The sequence below is a fragment of the Cyrtonyx montezumae genome, unplaced genomic scaffold (assembly GCF_038088225.1).
Source record: "Cyrtonyx montezumae isolate F1298 unplaced genomic scaffold, pur_monq_1.0 scaffold_12, whole genome shotgun sequence".
NCBI lineage: Eukaryota > Metazoa > Chordata > Aves > Galliformes > Odontophoridae > Cyrtonyx > Cyrtonyx montezumae.
The window spans coordinates 15887895-15903834 of record NW_027071848.1 but is presented as its reverse complement, the minus strand read 5'-3'; the positions used below and the strand labels follow the sequence as shown (position 1 = coordinate 15903834).

Below are 15940 nucleotides of genomic sequence, written 5' to 3'. Positions count from 1 at the left end.
AAATTCCCTGCCAGCTGACTGGACAAACTTATCTGTCTATATTAGGTTGCTAGATAACGTACTGAGCCTGCAATTCGTTCATATCATCATTCTCTAGAAGCCAGATCATCATATTACACACTACTGTGGGAGTGATCTTCAGTTTTAGACTAAACTAAAACATCTTTGACTTAATGCCAAAAAAGCATCCATTTCTGCTTTATACTCATATGCTTAGCAAATCTGAAAAGCATGAGTGAGCTCTTTTGAAAATAAAGCTTTATTGAAACCACTAAGGTATTCCCAAACAACAAATGGAAGATGATTTCATTTTACTCTGTTCTGATGGAGAAATTAGGTATGCCTTCAGTGGCCCACAAGTCAGTGAACTCAGTTACCACTAGATAAGAGGGCTGACATAAATTTCAGAGTTGAAAGCTTCTCTCCACCCTTTCCTAGTTGCTGGTTTCCATATACTCAAATTTAGATGCTGTCAGTTCAGATGTCCCAAGTGATTTCCAGGGCTTGGCTGTGCACTGCTGGGTTCAAAAAGATCTCCTGGAAGAGAGCAGTCTCTGATGTCACAGCCTGTGGGATCCTTTTTTGGATAAAAGCTGATCAGTCTCCAAAGCCAATACTTAACTCATTTTTCCTCTTGGATGGCTGCCTGGGAACCTCACTGCTTTTTTGTTTCATTCATTATTCTGGGAAAATTTAAACTTCTGTATTTTTATACCCACATGCCCTCATATGTTAAATAGCTCTTCTTCCCTTCCTATGCACATCCATCTATTGGATTTAAAAAAGTAATCTTACTTGTTTTCTGTTTGTCTCTCTCTTTCATTCTGTTTGGCTAATGAGGACAGTTTCTCTTAGCCTTTGCTTACAGGATAGGATGTTGATTCCCTTAGTTGTCCTTGTGGTATCATCATGTCTTTGACAAAGTGTCATTACTTTCTCGTTACCATCTGCCATGCAGCTGGTTCTGTATCTACCACTTTTGTAATATTTCAGTCTTTTCTTGATTAGTGAATACTTTGTAAACTATTCAATGTTTCTAAAATTCAGAGGGTGAGATTTATGCAGTTTATTCCTTTGATAAATAGTTTTTCAATTGAATATGTTAGTTTGACTTTGCATATTTTTTGTACTTTAACTCACTTTGTATTTGCTTTCATGTTTGTAATTAGTATTTCCTTTCTAAAGTCTCACACACTATTGGTGTTGGATAAAGAATCTGTAGTTACCCAGTCACATTTTTTCCAGTCATAGTGGTAATATCAGATTGATTTATTAAAAATGTTTCCTACTAAGACAGCAATTTTGTGTTTCACAGTTCTTAGATGGAGATAATTTGGTTTCTTACGAGTAGAATGGGTTAACTTTAACTCCTACCTCAGTTATGGCAATTTTGGTTTCCACACATTTTTTTTTTCTGCTAGGCATGTCATCTTGGTCCCAACACTGAACTCTATGAAGAGAGGGTAATGCTACTTACCTCTGTTGTATTATCTGTGTTACTGGCTGTGCATGAGGCTTTTTAAGTAGAAAGACCATATCTCAGGTTGTGCCCTGAAGTGTTTGGAAGCTGTTCCAGAATAGAAGGTGCATCATTCAGTGAAGCAGTGCACTGCATATGGTCAGTAGCCTGGAACTTTTATGTGCTTCCTGACACGATGAATCAGACTCAGCTTCAGCAGATGTGGTTGTCAGCTCTACAGATACCTGTCTTACTTGGAGATCTGTCAGGCCAGGGCTGACTGCATATCTCACTGTGTCTAAAGTAGAGAATGACTTGGCAATCATGATGGTATCGAGATTATCTTATTATAAACTTTCCAGTAACTCAACACAAGAAGTGATGATTTTAGGAGCAATAGAGGACAGGATAAGAAGAAAGTTTGGTTTCTCGAGTGCTGCTCTAAGAGCTGTTATTATCTTCCCTCCACAAAAACAAAAACCAACCAAACAACAACAACAAAAACAACAACAATGTTTTGGATGGTCTGTAGATTTTTAGAAATACTTAATGAGAGAAATAAATGCATTCACCACTTGAAATATCTCTGCTTCTCATAACTTCAAACTGCTGTGACAGAACAGTTTTTCCAATTTTCATTGTAACTATCATAATAATAATGAAAAAAACTCTGAACCCTACCAAATGCAGGCTGATACCTTCCTTCCTGGGCAGCTGTGTTGCAAGGTGAACGAAGAGAAAGCTGCTTAGCCAGAGAAGATAGCGAGGCCAGCTCATATTGGTAGCAGGGATTACATGGTATTCAGGGAATGGCAACACTGAGACCAGGCATCAGTTCATTTTAGTGGCTAACGTTCCCTTCCCTTTCTCTCTCGATTGAAATATTGGGGCAAGATGTGCAAGAAGATGTGAGTATAGCTACAGTTTGCACTTGAAGTTGAAATCAAGGGATATCATTTCTTGTGTATGTTGATTATTTGAACTTCGATTTTTTTTCTTTTTTTTTCTTCTTCAGATATTTGAATACAGATAAGGACTTACTTATTTGTGAACATCCAAAACAAACAATAACATAAATACATCATCCTAAATCAGCATCTGCAAAGTGCATGTCAGGGGCACCAATAGACTTAATGTTTTTTTTTGGTAATGATCTTTTGTGTACAACACCATAAAGTGCCTTTATGTGACCACAGAGAATCGTCTATTTTCCCTTGTATTTCAGCTAGGAGTAATGTTGCAAAGCAAGAGTCAAGGTGAGACCAACACTTGGTGCTGAGTTTTCTGGGTTACTCCTTAAGGAAAGTGCTTGTGGAATATTCTTTACGTAGCTAAAAGAACCATTTTACTAATCCAAACAGAATGAATTAAAATAAAAATGAAGGGAAGGAACCATGTTGTCACAACACTTGACTGACCATTTCTGATCTTGTATCACTTACAGAGACTGACTTCAACAAAAATAGCAGCTGGTGTGTTTATTCTGAAATGTATTTTCTGTCCTAAAGCTCTGTTCCTACTCTGTCCTTCATGTGTTTTCTTGCCAGGGCCTCATGAGAAATAATTTTTTGCTAGGTATTTTATGAACTCTTATACAAGCAAGCCTGCACAGATCGATATATTGCTGCAGTGCTCAGTATAGTCAAACTCAGGTACGAGAAATAGTGTTGCTACTTTTAGCCCAGACATAACTAGGAGACTTAATTTGTCCTGCCTCACAGCAAGCAGAACTTAGTGATTATGCTGGGTATCTCTAAATGGTATCACCTGGCACAGTCAAGCCATAATCCATATTTATGCTATTTTTCCCCCTGCTTAACAACCCAGTTGTTTATATGTTTGTTTGCTAATGCACAGATCTTCAGGTTTCTGCATTATGGTTTATAGAAAGCCTCAGTTTCCTGTTTTACTGGAAAACTCATAAAATGGTGAGAACTAACTTTCAGCAGGGCTGAGTTCTGCTGGTCCTTTTGTGAGGCACCTATTCCTTTCAGTTTCAGAGCAAGGACCTTCACATCTCTGGGTTTATGGAGAGCAGCAGTTCTGATGAGCATTTAAATGCTTGACTTATTTTTGGCCAAGCCTTTTTTTCTCCAGCTGTTATGTGCTGCTCAGGAGTCACTTTGAAACAATCTTATTGAGTATCTAAGATCACTTCATCAGAACTCAGTTAAGAGATTCTGTAGTTCAGCCACACAGTCCCAGGCAGTTACTTTAAGATCATGTGAATGCCACAGCACAGGCTGACTGCAAATTGGTTGTATTATTACAAACCATTTCTAGAGCTTTCATACTGGTATATGAAATCATACTTCCTGAGTCACTTTTCCTCTAAATAAAGTATTACAACTCATGTGTTAAGCACATTTACTTATTGAAGATTGCATTTCCCTTGTGCTTTTTAAGAAGTAACAGATGAAACTGGCACAGCATCTCTCTTTCTATATTTTTAATTTAAATTAATTTTGTATTGTTCTTGAGCATATGTATTGCACATTTATTTTCTTGCCCTCAAGAGAAATTTCCTGTATTTCATGGCTTGGAGTAGTGGTGATCACAGCCCAGCGTCCTCATGTAGCGTTGAGCTGTGTGGAGGTAGCAGCTTCATAGTGAGAATCATGTGGCCATCAGCTCTGCTTGCTGCAGCAGCTGTGCTGCTGGGTTCCTGTGCTTTGTTCCATCTGGTTTTGGAGCTAGCAGCTTCTCTATCTGATCAGGTAACTCTGAACTGTTTTGCAATATGTGCTGTAGATGTGCCCAAATTTTGCTCTTGAGGTTATCGCCCAACTTCTCTATCTGCTGGTGGAGTCTGTTCTTTTTCTTTCAGTAACAAAGAAGTTTTCACAAATATGGTACTGTTTTTTTTTTCTATTAAAATATAATACTGAAGTCTAAACTAGCTGTAATTGCTTCCAAGATTCATAAATCATGCTTTTTTGAACTATTCAAGAATTCACTGAAGAAATGTAAACGTGGAACTAAAATGTTTTAGTTTCACTATACGAGAAAACTGCATAACTTAAATCTTTTATCTCGGTGATCACTTCCTTTTTGCAGGCAGTTCTTGTACTTGTTTAGATAGACATGAATACAGAACTTTCTATATGTGCTTGATTTAATACATAACAAATACTCTCCTCAGAAGATGTAGGGAGATGGGGCCTAACAACCTTCAGAATCAGTCTGAATCATTGGCTGAATTCATGGACTCACAGATCACTGCCATGGTGTTATTTAAGCTGCTTCTCAAACATAGCCTGCTGTCTGTAACAGCTATCCCAGACAAATATGGTCTTCTGCTCTCTTTGGTTTATCTTTATAAATTTTTGGCATAAAACTGAAGTAAGTCTTACTTGATCAGATGAAATAGACTCAAGTTGTGCCAGAGGAGGTTTAGATTGGACTTCTGCTGCAATACAAAACTACAGTTATGGGATTGCTGGTCCCGTAGTCCCATTTACTACACCATTGGATCTAAGACAGATAATTGCTGCTCTCTGTTGCTCATGTAGCCTTGCAAGGGGTAGGCACAAACAACAAAAACATTTGGATCCAAAAACCAATGACCACAAAATTTTTCCCATTTCTTTTATGTTAAATATTTAACAGAATCATCACATTCCAGACATGGAATCACTTTTTTTTTCCATCTACTAATAATCTCTATAAAAATTGTCGCTATAAAAATCAACGATGCTGCAGTATTTTTATCCTTGATAGCATAATTAGAATCACAGAATCACAGAGTAGCAGGGATTGGAGGAGACCTCAGGATATCATTGAGTCCAACCCCCCTGCCAAAGCATCTTACCTACAGTAGGTTGCTCTGGAAGGCATCCAGACAGGTCTTGAATATCTCCATAGAAGGAGACTCCACAACATCTCTGGGCAGCTTGTTCCAGTGCTCTGTCACCCTTACTGTAAAGTTCTTCAGTTCTTCTGCATGTTAGTATGTAACTTCCTATGTTCAAGTTTTAGGACATTAGTCCTTGTCCTATCACTAGACATCACCAAGAGCCTGGCTTTTTCATCATTTGTACTCCCACCTCCATTTAGATATTTATAAGCATATATCATATTGCCTTTCAGTCTTCTTTTCTCCAGGCTGAACAGACACAGCTTACTCAGCCTTCCCTCATAAGGGAGATGCTCCAAGCCCTTTTCAATCCTTGTGGCCCTCTTCTGGACTCCTGCTAGGAGATCCCTGTTTTTTTTTAACTGTGGAGCCCAGAACTGGACACAATTTTCTAAATGTGGCTTCACCAGGGCAGAATAGAGGTGGAGGATCACCTCCCTTGACCTGCTGGTCATGTTATTTGTAATATAAGCCAGGATTCCATTGGCCTTCTTGGCCAGGACACATTGCTAGCTCATGGCCAATCTGTAGTCCACTAGGGCATCCAGGTCCTTCTCTGCAGAGCTATTCTCCAGTAGGTCATCCCCTAACCTGTACTAGTGCACTCAGTTATCCCTCCCTAGGTACAAGACTCTACATTTGCTATTTTTAAACCTCATCTGGTTCCTCCCTGCCTAACTCTTCAGTATGTCCAGGTCTTGTTGGATGGTGGTACAGCCTTCCAGTGTGTCGGCCGCTCCTCCCAGCTACGTATCATCAGCAAACATGCTGAGGGTAGACTCTATCCCTTCATTCAGGTCATCAATGAAGTTGTTGAACAAGAGTGGAACCAGCACTGACCGCCCTGGGGAACACCACTAATTACAGGCCTCCAACCAGAGGCATTAATAATTAATTAAAATTAATAATATAATACCAATAGCATCTATGGCATCAATGCCATCAACAGTAGTAAAGCACTGGCATTTTGGAATGCTTTTAGTTTAGTCTTGTCTTGTCTCTATATGTGATGAAGAATGAAAGACAATATTATACACAACAATATAAATGCAGAAACATATACTTGTCTGATGGCACTGAAGAACTTTACACTAAGGGTGACAGAGCACTGGAACAGGCTGCCCAGAGAGGCTGTGGAGTCTCCTTCTGGGGAAAAATTCAAGACCTGTCTGGATGCCTTCCATTGCAACCTACTGTAGGTAAGATGCTTTGGCAGGGGGGTTGGACTCGATGATATCCTGAGGTCTCTTCCAATCCTTGCAACTCTGTGATTCTGTGATTATCATATTACTCTGTATCAGGTCTGTCTCAAATTTCTACAGGACAGCTCTCTCTGAGAAGCAACTTTGTATGTTTGTGTCATACTTGCAGTCATGTGGTAGCCTTGAATTTAGTTTAACTTTTGGTAGAAATTAAATTCAAACCCAGATATTATGCTATGCATAGACAGGAACAATTTGTAATTAAGTCATGCCAGTTGTCTCAGATTTTTTGATGATCTTTTATTTTTTATTCCAGTTCTTAGCTGCTTTCTCAGGAATGTAAGCTCTATAAAAATCTATTTCAGTTTGTCTTTAACCCTCCATGAGTGAAACACTGGAGTTCAAATTTGCTGAACATTTTCCTATGTCAGTTTTCATAAAGGCTTATTCTGTATAAATTTCAGTAGACTGTTCTGCATGTATACCTTATTCTGTCCACAATGTGCAGCAGTCAGTGTGCTGAAGTTCACACTGAGAGTTCACATTTATGACACATAGCATAGAAGTTGTGTAAAAAAAAATGCACAAAGCACTGTGCACCAGTGCTGCAGCTAGGGATCTAGACTCATTCAGCCCTATTTCATGGAGTAGGATTAAAGCTGAGAGTTAAACCTGTCATGTGCTGCTGCCTAATAAACCCAGGAAAAGGCAGAAGTTTAGTAAAACAGTGGAGCCATTCTGTATTTACCATGGCATATCGGACATAGAAATTACAAATTAGCTCTGAGATGACCTCATAATACTTGAGATCAGGGATTAGACCTCGGGAAAACTTGGTTTCCAGCTTGTTCTGCCTCTGCTGGCACTCATTCATCATCAGCCTCCACTTTTGCTGAATATCTTTGCTTTTTTCCTTTTAAAGTGATGCTTCTTATGCTAATGAGTTTAATACACAGGAGTGCAAGTTTTTACCATGTGTAACAATGCTTATCTCCCTGTATTTGCTCTTAAAACCATTCTTGGTAGAATCAAGCTGGTTGTCACATTCATGAGAAATGTCTGAATTGTACATTTTTCATTCAATTTACACTTTACTAGGGAAGCGTTTTTGAAGGAGAATGAAATGATCTTGTTTAAAATAAAAGAAGTTTTTCCTCCATTTCCTTTACATACGGACTGTTTGTGACTGTTATGCTGCAGGCAAATTAAGCATTTGCGTAACAGCGTGCTAGGACACACACCTGTGGTTTCATACCTACAACTAATAGCAGGTATCCTCAAAACTGAAGACTGTTTTTACAGACTGACTACTAAACCTCTTCCCTACACCAAAATTCAAATGAAAACAAAATTCTCCAGTAGAAGTTATTTCCTTTTAAAAACTAATAAATTTAATCATAGAAAACTGATGTAGGCAATGTTTGTAACTGTATTTTTTTTTTCTAGGAGAGAGGTATGGTTATGTTTATACTAATGAATTAAATGAATGGTAAGGGGTCTGGAGCACAAGTCTTATGAGGAGCGGCTGAGGGAGCTGGGATTGTTTAGTCTGGAGAAGAGGAGGCTCAGAGGGGACCTTATTGCACTCTACCACTTCCTGAAGGGGGGCTGTGATGAGGAGGGGGTGGGCCTCTTCTCCCTAATAAATAATGACAGGATGAGAGGGAATGGCCACAAGTTGCGCCGGGGAAGATTTAGATTAGATTTGAGGAAACATTTTTTCTCTGAAAGAGTGGTCAGGCACTGGAATGGCCTGCCTAGGGAGGTGGTTGAGGCACCATCCCTAGCGCTGTTCAAGAAGCGTTTAGATGAGGTGCTAAGGGATTTGATTTAGTAGTTCAGTGGGTAGGGATAGTGATAGGAGGATGGTTGGACTAGATGACCTTGTAGGTCCTTTCCAACCTAATGAACCTATGAAAGAATAGTGTCAAACACTGGGGCTGAGTGTGGTGTGAACTTACAAGGTGGCCTGCATGGCAACCTCAGGCAGTGAAGAAGAGTAAGGTCAGGAAGTCAGTGTGCCAGGATCTGTTGATTCCTGGTATCTGACAGCCAATTTGTCTTTCATTCTTACCATGGTGAGACAACATGGAGATGACTTTGTCAGAGTCTTTCTAGAATTGTAACGTGATCTGGTAGCAAACTGATAATGCCAAGAGGTCACATCCATGCAGGCAAGGCCAAGTTCCTTCAAGGACTATCAGAATGATTTGCCAAAGTACAGATGTCACTTCACATGTGCATTTAGCTTAAATTAGCCTAAACTTCCTTTGAGTACTTTCAGACCAAAGTATCACAATCAAATGTCCCACAAGGATTTTTTATTTTCTACGGGTATGTCAACAGCAAGTCGCGTATCAACTCTGAAACAAAGGGATTCTCAGTGGCCTGCAATAAATACTCATGGCAATTACTGACTTACAGCAATAACAGATTTAGCTGGATTCTCATCAGCATGCAGGTCGTGCACAGTGGTATGTGCAAAATCATGCACAAAATCACAATGAGTTAAAAAGCTTCTCCACAGCAATGTAATAAAGGACAGTCTTTGAAAGGCCAAATCTAGAAATAGAATACAGTCTGAAAAGTGTGTCATTCCCTAATTATGCAGAGACAGTTTCTTAAATCATAAATAGCTTTCTATTATAAACCTATTTTTTTCTTTTTCCTTCCCCTAGACAACTGAAGCTGGTCAAACAATTTTCAGTGCTTTTCATGTTTGATTTTACTAATGTATTTTTAGGGGAAACAGTCTAAGCTACCCTGGTCTTCCAGTGATGGCTGCACCAGGGTGCCAGATCTCCCTAGGGCTCAGCTTTCCACTGCTACTGAAATTCTTTCCTTGGTGCTCTTCTCCCATTGGCAACTCATTACCCAGCAGAGCTGCACTGGTTTCATTCATTCTAGATGGTGTCCTTCATACCTGTGCAAATGAGGCTGGATTTGCATGACTGTTGCTTAAGTCTGTATCTCTTAACCACAGAAGTTTTATGTCAAGCTATGTTCTCTGTGACAATGAATTAAAAATTCACCTTCAGTCCGTATCCTTTGATACTTATTTATTTACTGGGGAGGTAAATTTCTAAATACAGGGAAAAAAGCCCTCAGCCCACAAATTCTACCCTCCTTTCTCCTATACTATATGTATTTTGGTATCGTACTTACACAGTAAACTAAGTTACCTTTTGCAGATTATCCAGTTGTTTCCCTTTCTGGGTCAGGAAAGAATGACTCTCTGCGTTATTGTTTGAAGAGGGTTATACCCAACTGCACATTATGTAAAAGCTTGAAAATACTGTCAGAGCTCAGAGACAGTTTACATTTGCACGGATGCTGAACATTAATGGAATGCCACTGTCTTTCTCCCAGCTCTCTCACGCATACTTTCCTCTGGCAATAACTTTGTACATATATTGAATGAAACATTTTCTACTGTCTGACGGCATATGCTTTGTCTCATTTATAAACTCTCCTGGTGTTACAAGAGTTTTGTGTGTCATCTTGAAAGAACTAGCTCAGGGTGGATGTTCTCATCTGGGAGAAGGGATTAATTAGGAAGACACTGAATTCTCCCCCCGGAAATTCATTGCAATTTTTATGTTACAGCTGCAATATATTCTGGAGTCTTTTTTAGCAGACACCAATGCAAGGTAGAAATTGAACAATTTGTAGTTATTCTGCATACATACAGCTACATATGTTAGTTATTGTGTTGAATGCACTATACTGTACTGGAGGAAAAGCAAAAAACCTCATTGGTCATTTTCAGTTCTCCACGTGCTTACTAGCACTGTAATGCAGAAGGCAGTTTATAATTAGTAACATGACTCACTTAATACTATGCCCTCAGAGGAAATGACTCTCCATACTCTTCAGTTCAGTTCTCTGTTGTATTATTGATCCACCCCTTTTCTCTCATGTCTGTTCTTCCAGAACTCCTGAGCTGATGTTAAGAAGTGGCTTCTATCAGGTGTGAGGGGGAAGACAAGTCAGACTTCGGCCTTCACAGATAATATTCCAACTTTGTCTGCTTCCAGAAGAAAGGAAGAAAAAGCAGAAATAGCAGCTGTGGCACTTCCAACCCTTCTCCAGAAAAATTATTATAAATCAAGTGCACAAAACCATAGTCTTGAATTCAGTAAAAACAACAACAACAACAACAACAAAAAACCTAAACAAGACATTGCTTTCTGAAGCTGGTCCTATTAAGTCTGTTTATGATTTTGAAAGAGGCAAGATCTCTGGACAGTTGAGCTCTGAGTTTTAGAAGAAAGTTGGAGAAGCAGCAGATTGTGAGACGTGAAGCAATCTTTTGGAATAGAGAGATGGACTGAAAATTAAGCTGAGTTTGGGCTTTCCAATGTCCACTGAAGGGGAGGTGATGAGCTACCGAGAAAAGAAGATTGAAAAATCATTTTCTAATTTATAAATCCAGAATCCCCTTCATGTTTCTACTAGGAAGATATCAAAGGCAAAGAGACAATGGAGATCAAGGATAAGAACAGGTAAAAAAATTAATTCCTGCAAGAATTTTTTTGTTAGGGTGACATATTTCTGCTCAACCCCCTATGGTCTTCAGTAAGATAAATGCTGGGTCTGAAACTTACTTAGAATTTGTTTTTTAAAAAATGCTACTTTAAAAAGTGAAATTATTTGCTTTAGTTACAAACACATATGTAGGTTTCAGGTTCTGATGCATTTACATATGAACTATCCCCATGAAATCAATGAAAACTTCTTGAAAAAAAAATAGTTCCTGTGAGATTCATAGTCTGACCTTCAATTTATATGTACGCTTCACTTTCACTACTGCGTTTTTTTAAAAACAAGTGAAAGTTTTCTTATTAATACATTTTCCTAACAGTGACTGCAACATATAGCAGTATGTTACTGGTAACAATGGATAATCTTGTTAACAGCTGAAAAACAATATGAGTTCTTTTTGCAGACAGTGTCTGAATAAAACCTAGGAGATAAATATTGATCTGAGACCACTGGAAATATTATTACCCGCAGTGAATCCACAAAGAGATGACAACCTCCACTCCCAGAACTGCAGTCTGAGGGAAACCAAGTGACATACAACTCTCTGACAGGCACAACCCCTGTGTGTGTTGACCTAGATGAAGCTGAAGGGCCAATACACAAGCTGGGTACTGTGTGTTGGGAAGAGGTGGGACTGAGTAAATCAGACTTAAGAGTTGTAGCAAGGGAGAGGCTTTGATCTGACAAATACTATTACATACAAATGGCTCAATCTGTTCTGCCATAGGCAGATTTCTTGCAGTGAGCATTGTTCTTGCTGCCAGCAGTTTAAAATTCTATATTCAATATTAACATCTCGGATACTATTTAATGATGGGTTTTCTTCCACCAAGATCATAAATGACAAATATCCTGTCATGCCAGTTAAATAATGACTTCTGCTTATTTGGTTTCACATAGTTCATGTGTTTTATGTAAGTTTCAATTAAACTGAGTTTCAATTAGACTGTACAGTGAAATCTCAGACTCCTCAATGAGCATCTTTATTATTATTATTATCAGTATCGATCAATTAGAAAAAAATTACAGCTCTCAAAGATCTTGGTACAATATGTTATCTGACCTTCAACTTTAATATTGATATAGTTCCTAGTTATTTTTAATTGTGGTCAACAAGTAAGTCTGTTCACAAAATTTAGAAGATCCCTGTTGACTTTGTGTTGCTGTATTTACTTCTCAAAATTTGGTGTATGCCCTTTTTCCAGCAAGTCTACTGCAAATAGATGTCATTACAGCATGTTTTTTATTTTTCTGTGTCTATAACAAGACGCTGCTGCCAGATGGATATTCACAGGATTTGTGCATTATATTTAAATACAGTAGCTGATGTGCAGAATTCCACTTCAGCTTTTGTCTTTGAAGGTTTTGAACTTTTATGTACATGTATTTTGTACTAATTTAATTCATGGTAATAGGAGTGCAATTCCCTTACGTTACTATCCTCATTCCTCTTTCTATCAACACATAAATGCAATATAATGACAATAATGAAGCTTTTAGAGCTGACTAAAATGAATGGCTTTTACAGAAAAGCTTCACTAATTAAGCTATAGATGGGTTTTGCTGCAGTATGAAACACAGAATTAGAGAATAGTAGTGGTTGGAAGGGACCTGGAGATCAGCTAGTCCAACCCCCTGCTAAAGCAGGTTCCTTACAGAACCTGCTGTACTTAATCTCATTTCCATGTATTCACAAAAGTCTTCGTCTACTGAAGTGCTTTAAGCAAATCTATGATGGCAGGAACAGAGTGCACTGCAGCAGTGTGATGCAGATGCTCAAAGAAGATGCAGTCACACCACAGCTTCAGTTCATGCACGCCATCACCTGCTAATCCATTCTTAATGGACTGTGAAAGTTCTTATCAAAGCAGGATTTTTTTTGTACATTGTCTACTGTTCAGGACAGGTACAAACAGGTTAATTGGAGAGAAATCAGCACAAGCTTGGGTAACTTTACAGCTGGCATACCCATGTTTCAATAGAAATTTTACAATTATAATAATAGATTCACTGCATTTAACACTTTCCATAAAAGTATATGTGTAAATGTGAATATATATGTGTGATAAATAAGCATACCATCTGTGGTGTTGTGGCAAAATCCACCCTATAACCTCTGTAGTTGTTCGATCTCTTTGTGAAAAAAAAAAGCATTTGTGGAAAAATCCCTTGACTTTTCTTGCATCAATTTTGTCCAAATATACAGTGGCGCACCAAGGGCTATCCATCATCTGTACTGTCTCATTGATAGAGATTTAAACAAGGACAGCATTTCCAAAAGCACCCTAACCCCAGCTAGTGAAATTCTGCCATTAACTTCAGTGTAGGCAGTTAGGATGTATTTATACTTTGTCTTTGGTGAAGCTGTAGGGTAGCACGACCCCAGCTCTGAGGGTACCAATGGCCCCTGTAGTTGTTTTGTGCCTCAAATCTGTCAAAATGAGCCAAGCTAGTTCAACAAATTCAAACTGTAAGAGTTTGTTAAATTGGGTGATAATGCTTGAACCAGGAAAAGGGGTAGTTATAGATGTTCTACCCAAAAATCAAAAAGTAGAGTGAAATGCATTGGGGTGTAGGGTACCCTTCCCCATGCTCCTTCATGTAGGACAGGAAATGGAAGAACTGTCTCTGGCTCCTGATGAGGGATTCTTGTGTATGAGCTAAAACTGAGCAGTGTTTACTTGAAGGTATCACGGCTTTGGAACTGGACTTGTCAGGCAAACCAAGAGTCCCTTTCACTTCTTCTTTGCGTTTTCCCAGAAGGGGATGCTCTATATTGTTCCTTCCCCTTTTCTTCCCTTCCTCTCACAAAGCCTTCCTTGCTCTCATGTTTTTTCCTTTGCACCACCCATTGTTCTGCTGTGGTCTGAAGGATAATCTGTTGCTTGTCTCAGTATTTTAAAAGCTTCTAGGAAGGAGGTAGAACTGATAGAAAGCTAGCTGCTAGAATAATTTTCTACTCAGAGGGTGGTGAGGTGCTGGCATAGGTTGCCCAAAGAGGCTGTGGATCCCCTATCTCTGGAGGCACTCAAGACCAGGTTGGATGGGATTCTGTGTAGCCTGGGGCAGGGAGATTGGATGTAGATTATCTTTAAGGTCCCTTCCAACCTCAGCCATTCTGTGGTTCTATGATTACTGGGTACCATCCACTTATTTGATGCACAGACATACACAGACACTCTCAGAGGCTTTTGAAGTTGTGAGCTGTCATAATTTATGAAGATGACATGTCTTGAATCTTATTCTGTTTGATATTTTATCCAGATACATAGAATTCTGCTCATTGATACCTGGAAAATATTCTGAAACTCTGGAGCATGAATAGATGCAGTATTCAGAAGTAATCCTCTAGCACAGAGATAGAGAAATACTTCTTAGAATGTGTAATCTGGGGATATTGATCTCATTTTACTGTTATTGAGTGGATTTTCCTCACTTTAATTAGAAAGATGTTAGCTTCATTAAGTATTCTGAAATGAAAACAGGAAAACTGTCCATGTAGTATGGAAGAAATGCCCTTGATAGTCTGATTACTTTGTGCCCCATATGGAGGCCTAGACTGGATTCGTTATGGTATTTCAAAACTTACTTTAGACACTGAAATCCATGTGCAGATTTAACCTCTGTTTTTTGGTGTTGCAAAGTTAAAATGAGTGTTCTAAATCTGATCCTTTTCTTGTCACCAAAGGCTATAAGAAAATGACTATTATTGAAAAACATGTGTCAACAGCAGTACTTGTAATACTGCAAGGACTCTTCAGGCAATTCTCTGAAGAGCAATTGAAGAGGATATTTTATCACTGATGTTTTTATTTGACATTTTTATGATTTGAACTATCTGGGATGGAAAACCCCCATGATTTTTAGCAATTCAAATCTGTGGAGTAATGGTTGTTGTACTGTAGTTAAGAGCAAAGTTAGGTCTTCTCTTAAAGGACGTAATATACTCTCATCGCAGAGGTAGATCTAAGAGGAAGATGTACTTATACATCTGAGAAGATTTTGAAATTCTACCACTTCTATGTGCCTTCTTGCTCTGCTGTTTTTTAGCAAAGAGTATACAAGTTTCTTGTTCTCTTAAGGGCTTTCCCTTGACATTTCCTCAGCGCCATCCAAGGAACTGGCTTGAACACTAAAAGAAATAAGCGGGAGGATAAAACTATTACATGGAAATGAATTACTGTCCTTGGCCCCTGTGCACTTAAATCTTTTGTTTGTTGTTAGTATTTCAAAACTGTTGTGTTCTTTAAATATTTGGCCTCTAGAGTGTGTATTTAGAAACACATCAGCTTGCAAAGGGAATAAGAACACTTTCCTCTAGTTCTTGCACATTTTACTAGGCCATGATCATGGAGCTGTTTGGCTTAGAAGGTGGCTAAAACAGTTTCATATGAAGACCGAAGAGAAAGGAGAACTGATTCAAACTTGCTGCATCAAACTATAGTAAAATTATCTTTTGTCAATTGTACTAGATATAATTAATGCCTGTTTAGTGATTTCAGATAAGAAAAAATGTAAAAAGTTGTCTGTTAATAGAGCTATTCAAATAAGTAGAAATCCACTCTCCAGAAGGAGGTGTTTTCCCAATGAGTAGCGCATGTGTCATCAGCAAATGATAGGTTTAGACTCAAACTTCTTGAAAAGGAATTGGTAAGGAGGGATAAAGCAAGGTCCTGCCAGTGTCTGCATGCCAATGCAAGCTACAGTCTCTGGCTGATCAGAAATATTTATGATGCAGCATTGAAAACATCTGTTAGAAACAAAGAGCTGGGTTGAGAATGAAATTAAGTGCTTACTGTGTCATAGAAATCTTTGGCTTTATGTTTCCTATGTGCTGTCTCAAATAAATGTAGCTGTTGAGTCACTCCTACTTGCTTG

At 38.6% G+C, this 15940-nt stretch overlaps 1 protein-coding gene across 2 annotated transcripts in view; it reads left to right on the top strand.

Moving 5' to 3' along the window:
- The window catches only part of SACS (sacsin molecular chaperone), a 56986-nt gene that overhangs the window by 7848 nt on the left and 33198 nt on the right, over positions 1-15940 (top strand). For both annotated transcript variants that reach the window (XM_065730116.1, XM_065730117.1), the window contains one exon: positions 10451-11022. In XM_065730116.1, the coding sequence (XP_065586188.1) occupies positions 11000-11022 (23 nt within the window). In that variant the 5' untranslated portion in view covers positions 10451-10999. The remainder of the gene's footprint in view (positions 1-10450; positions 11023-15940) is intronic.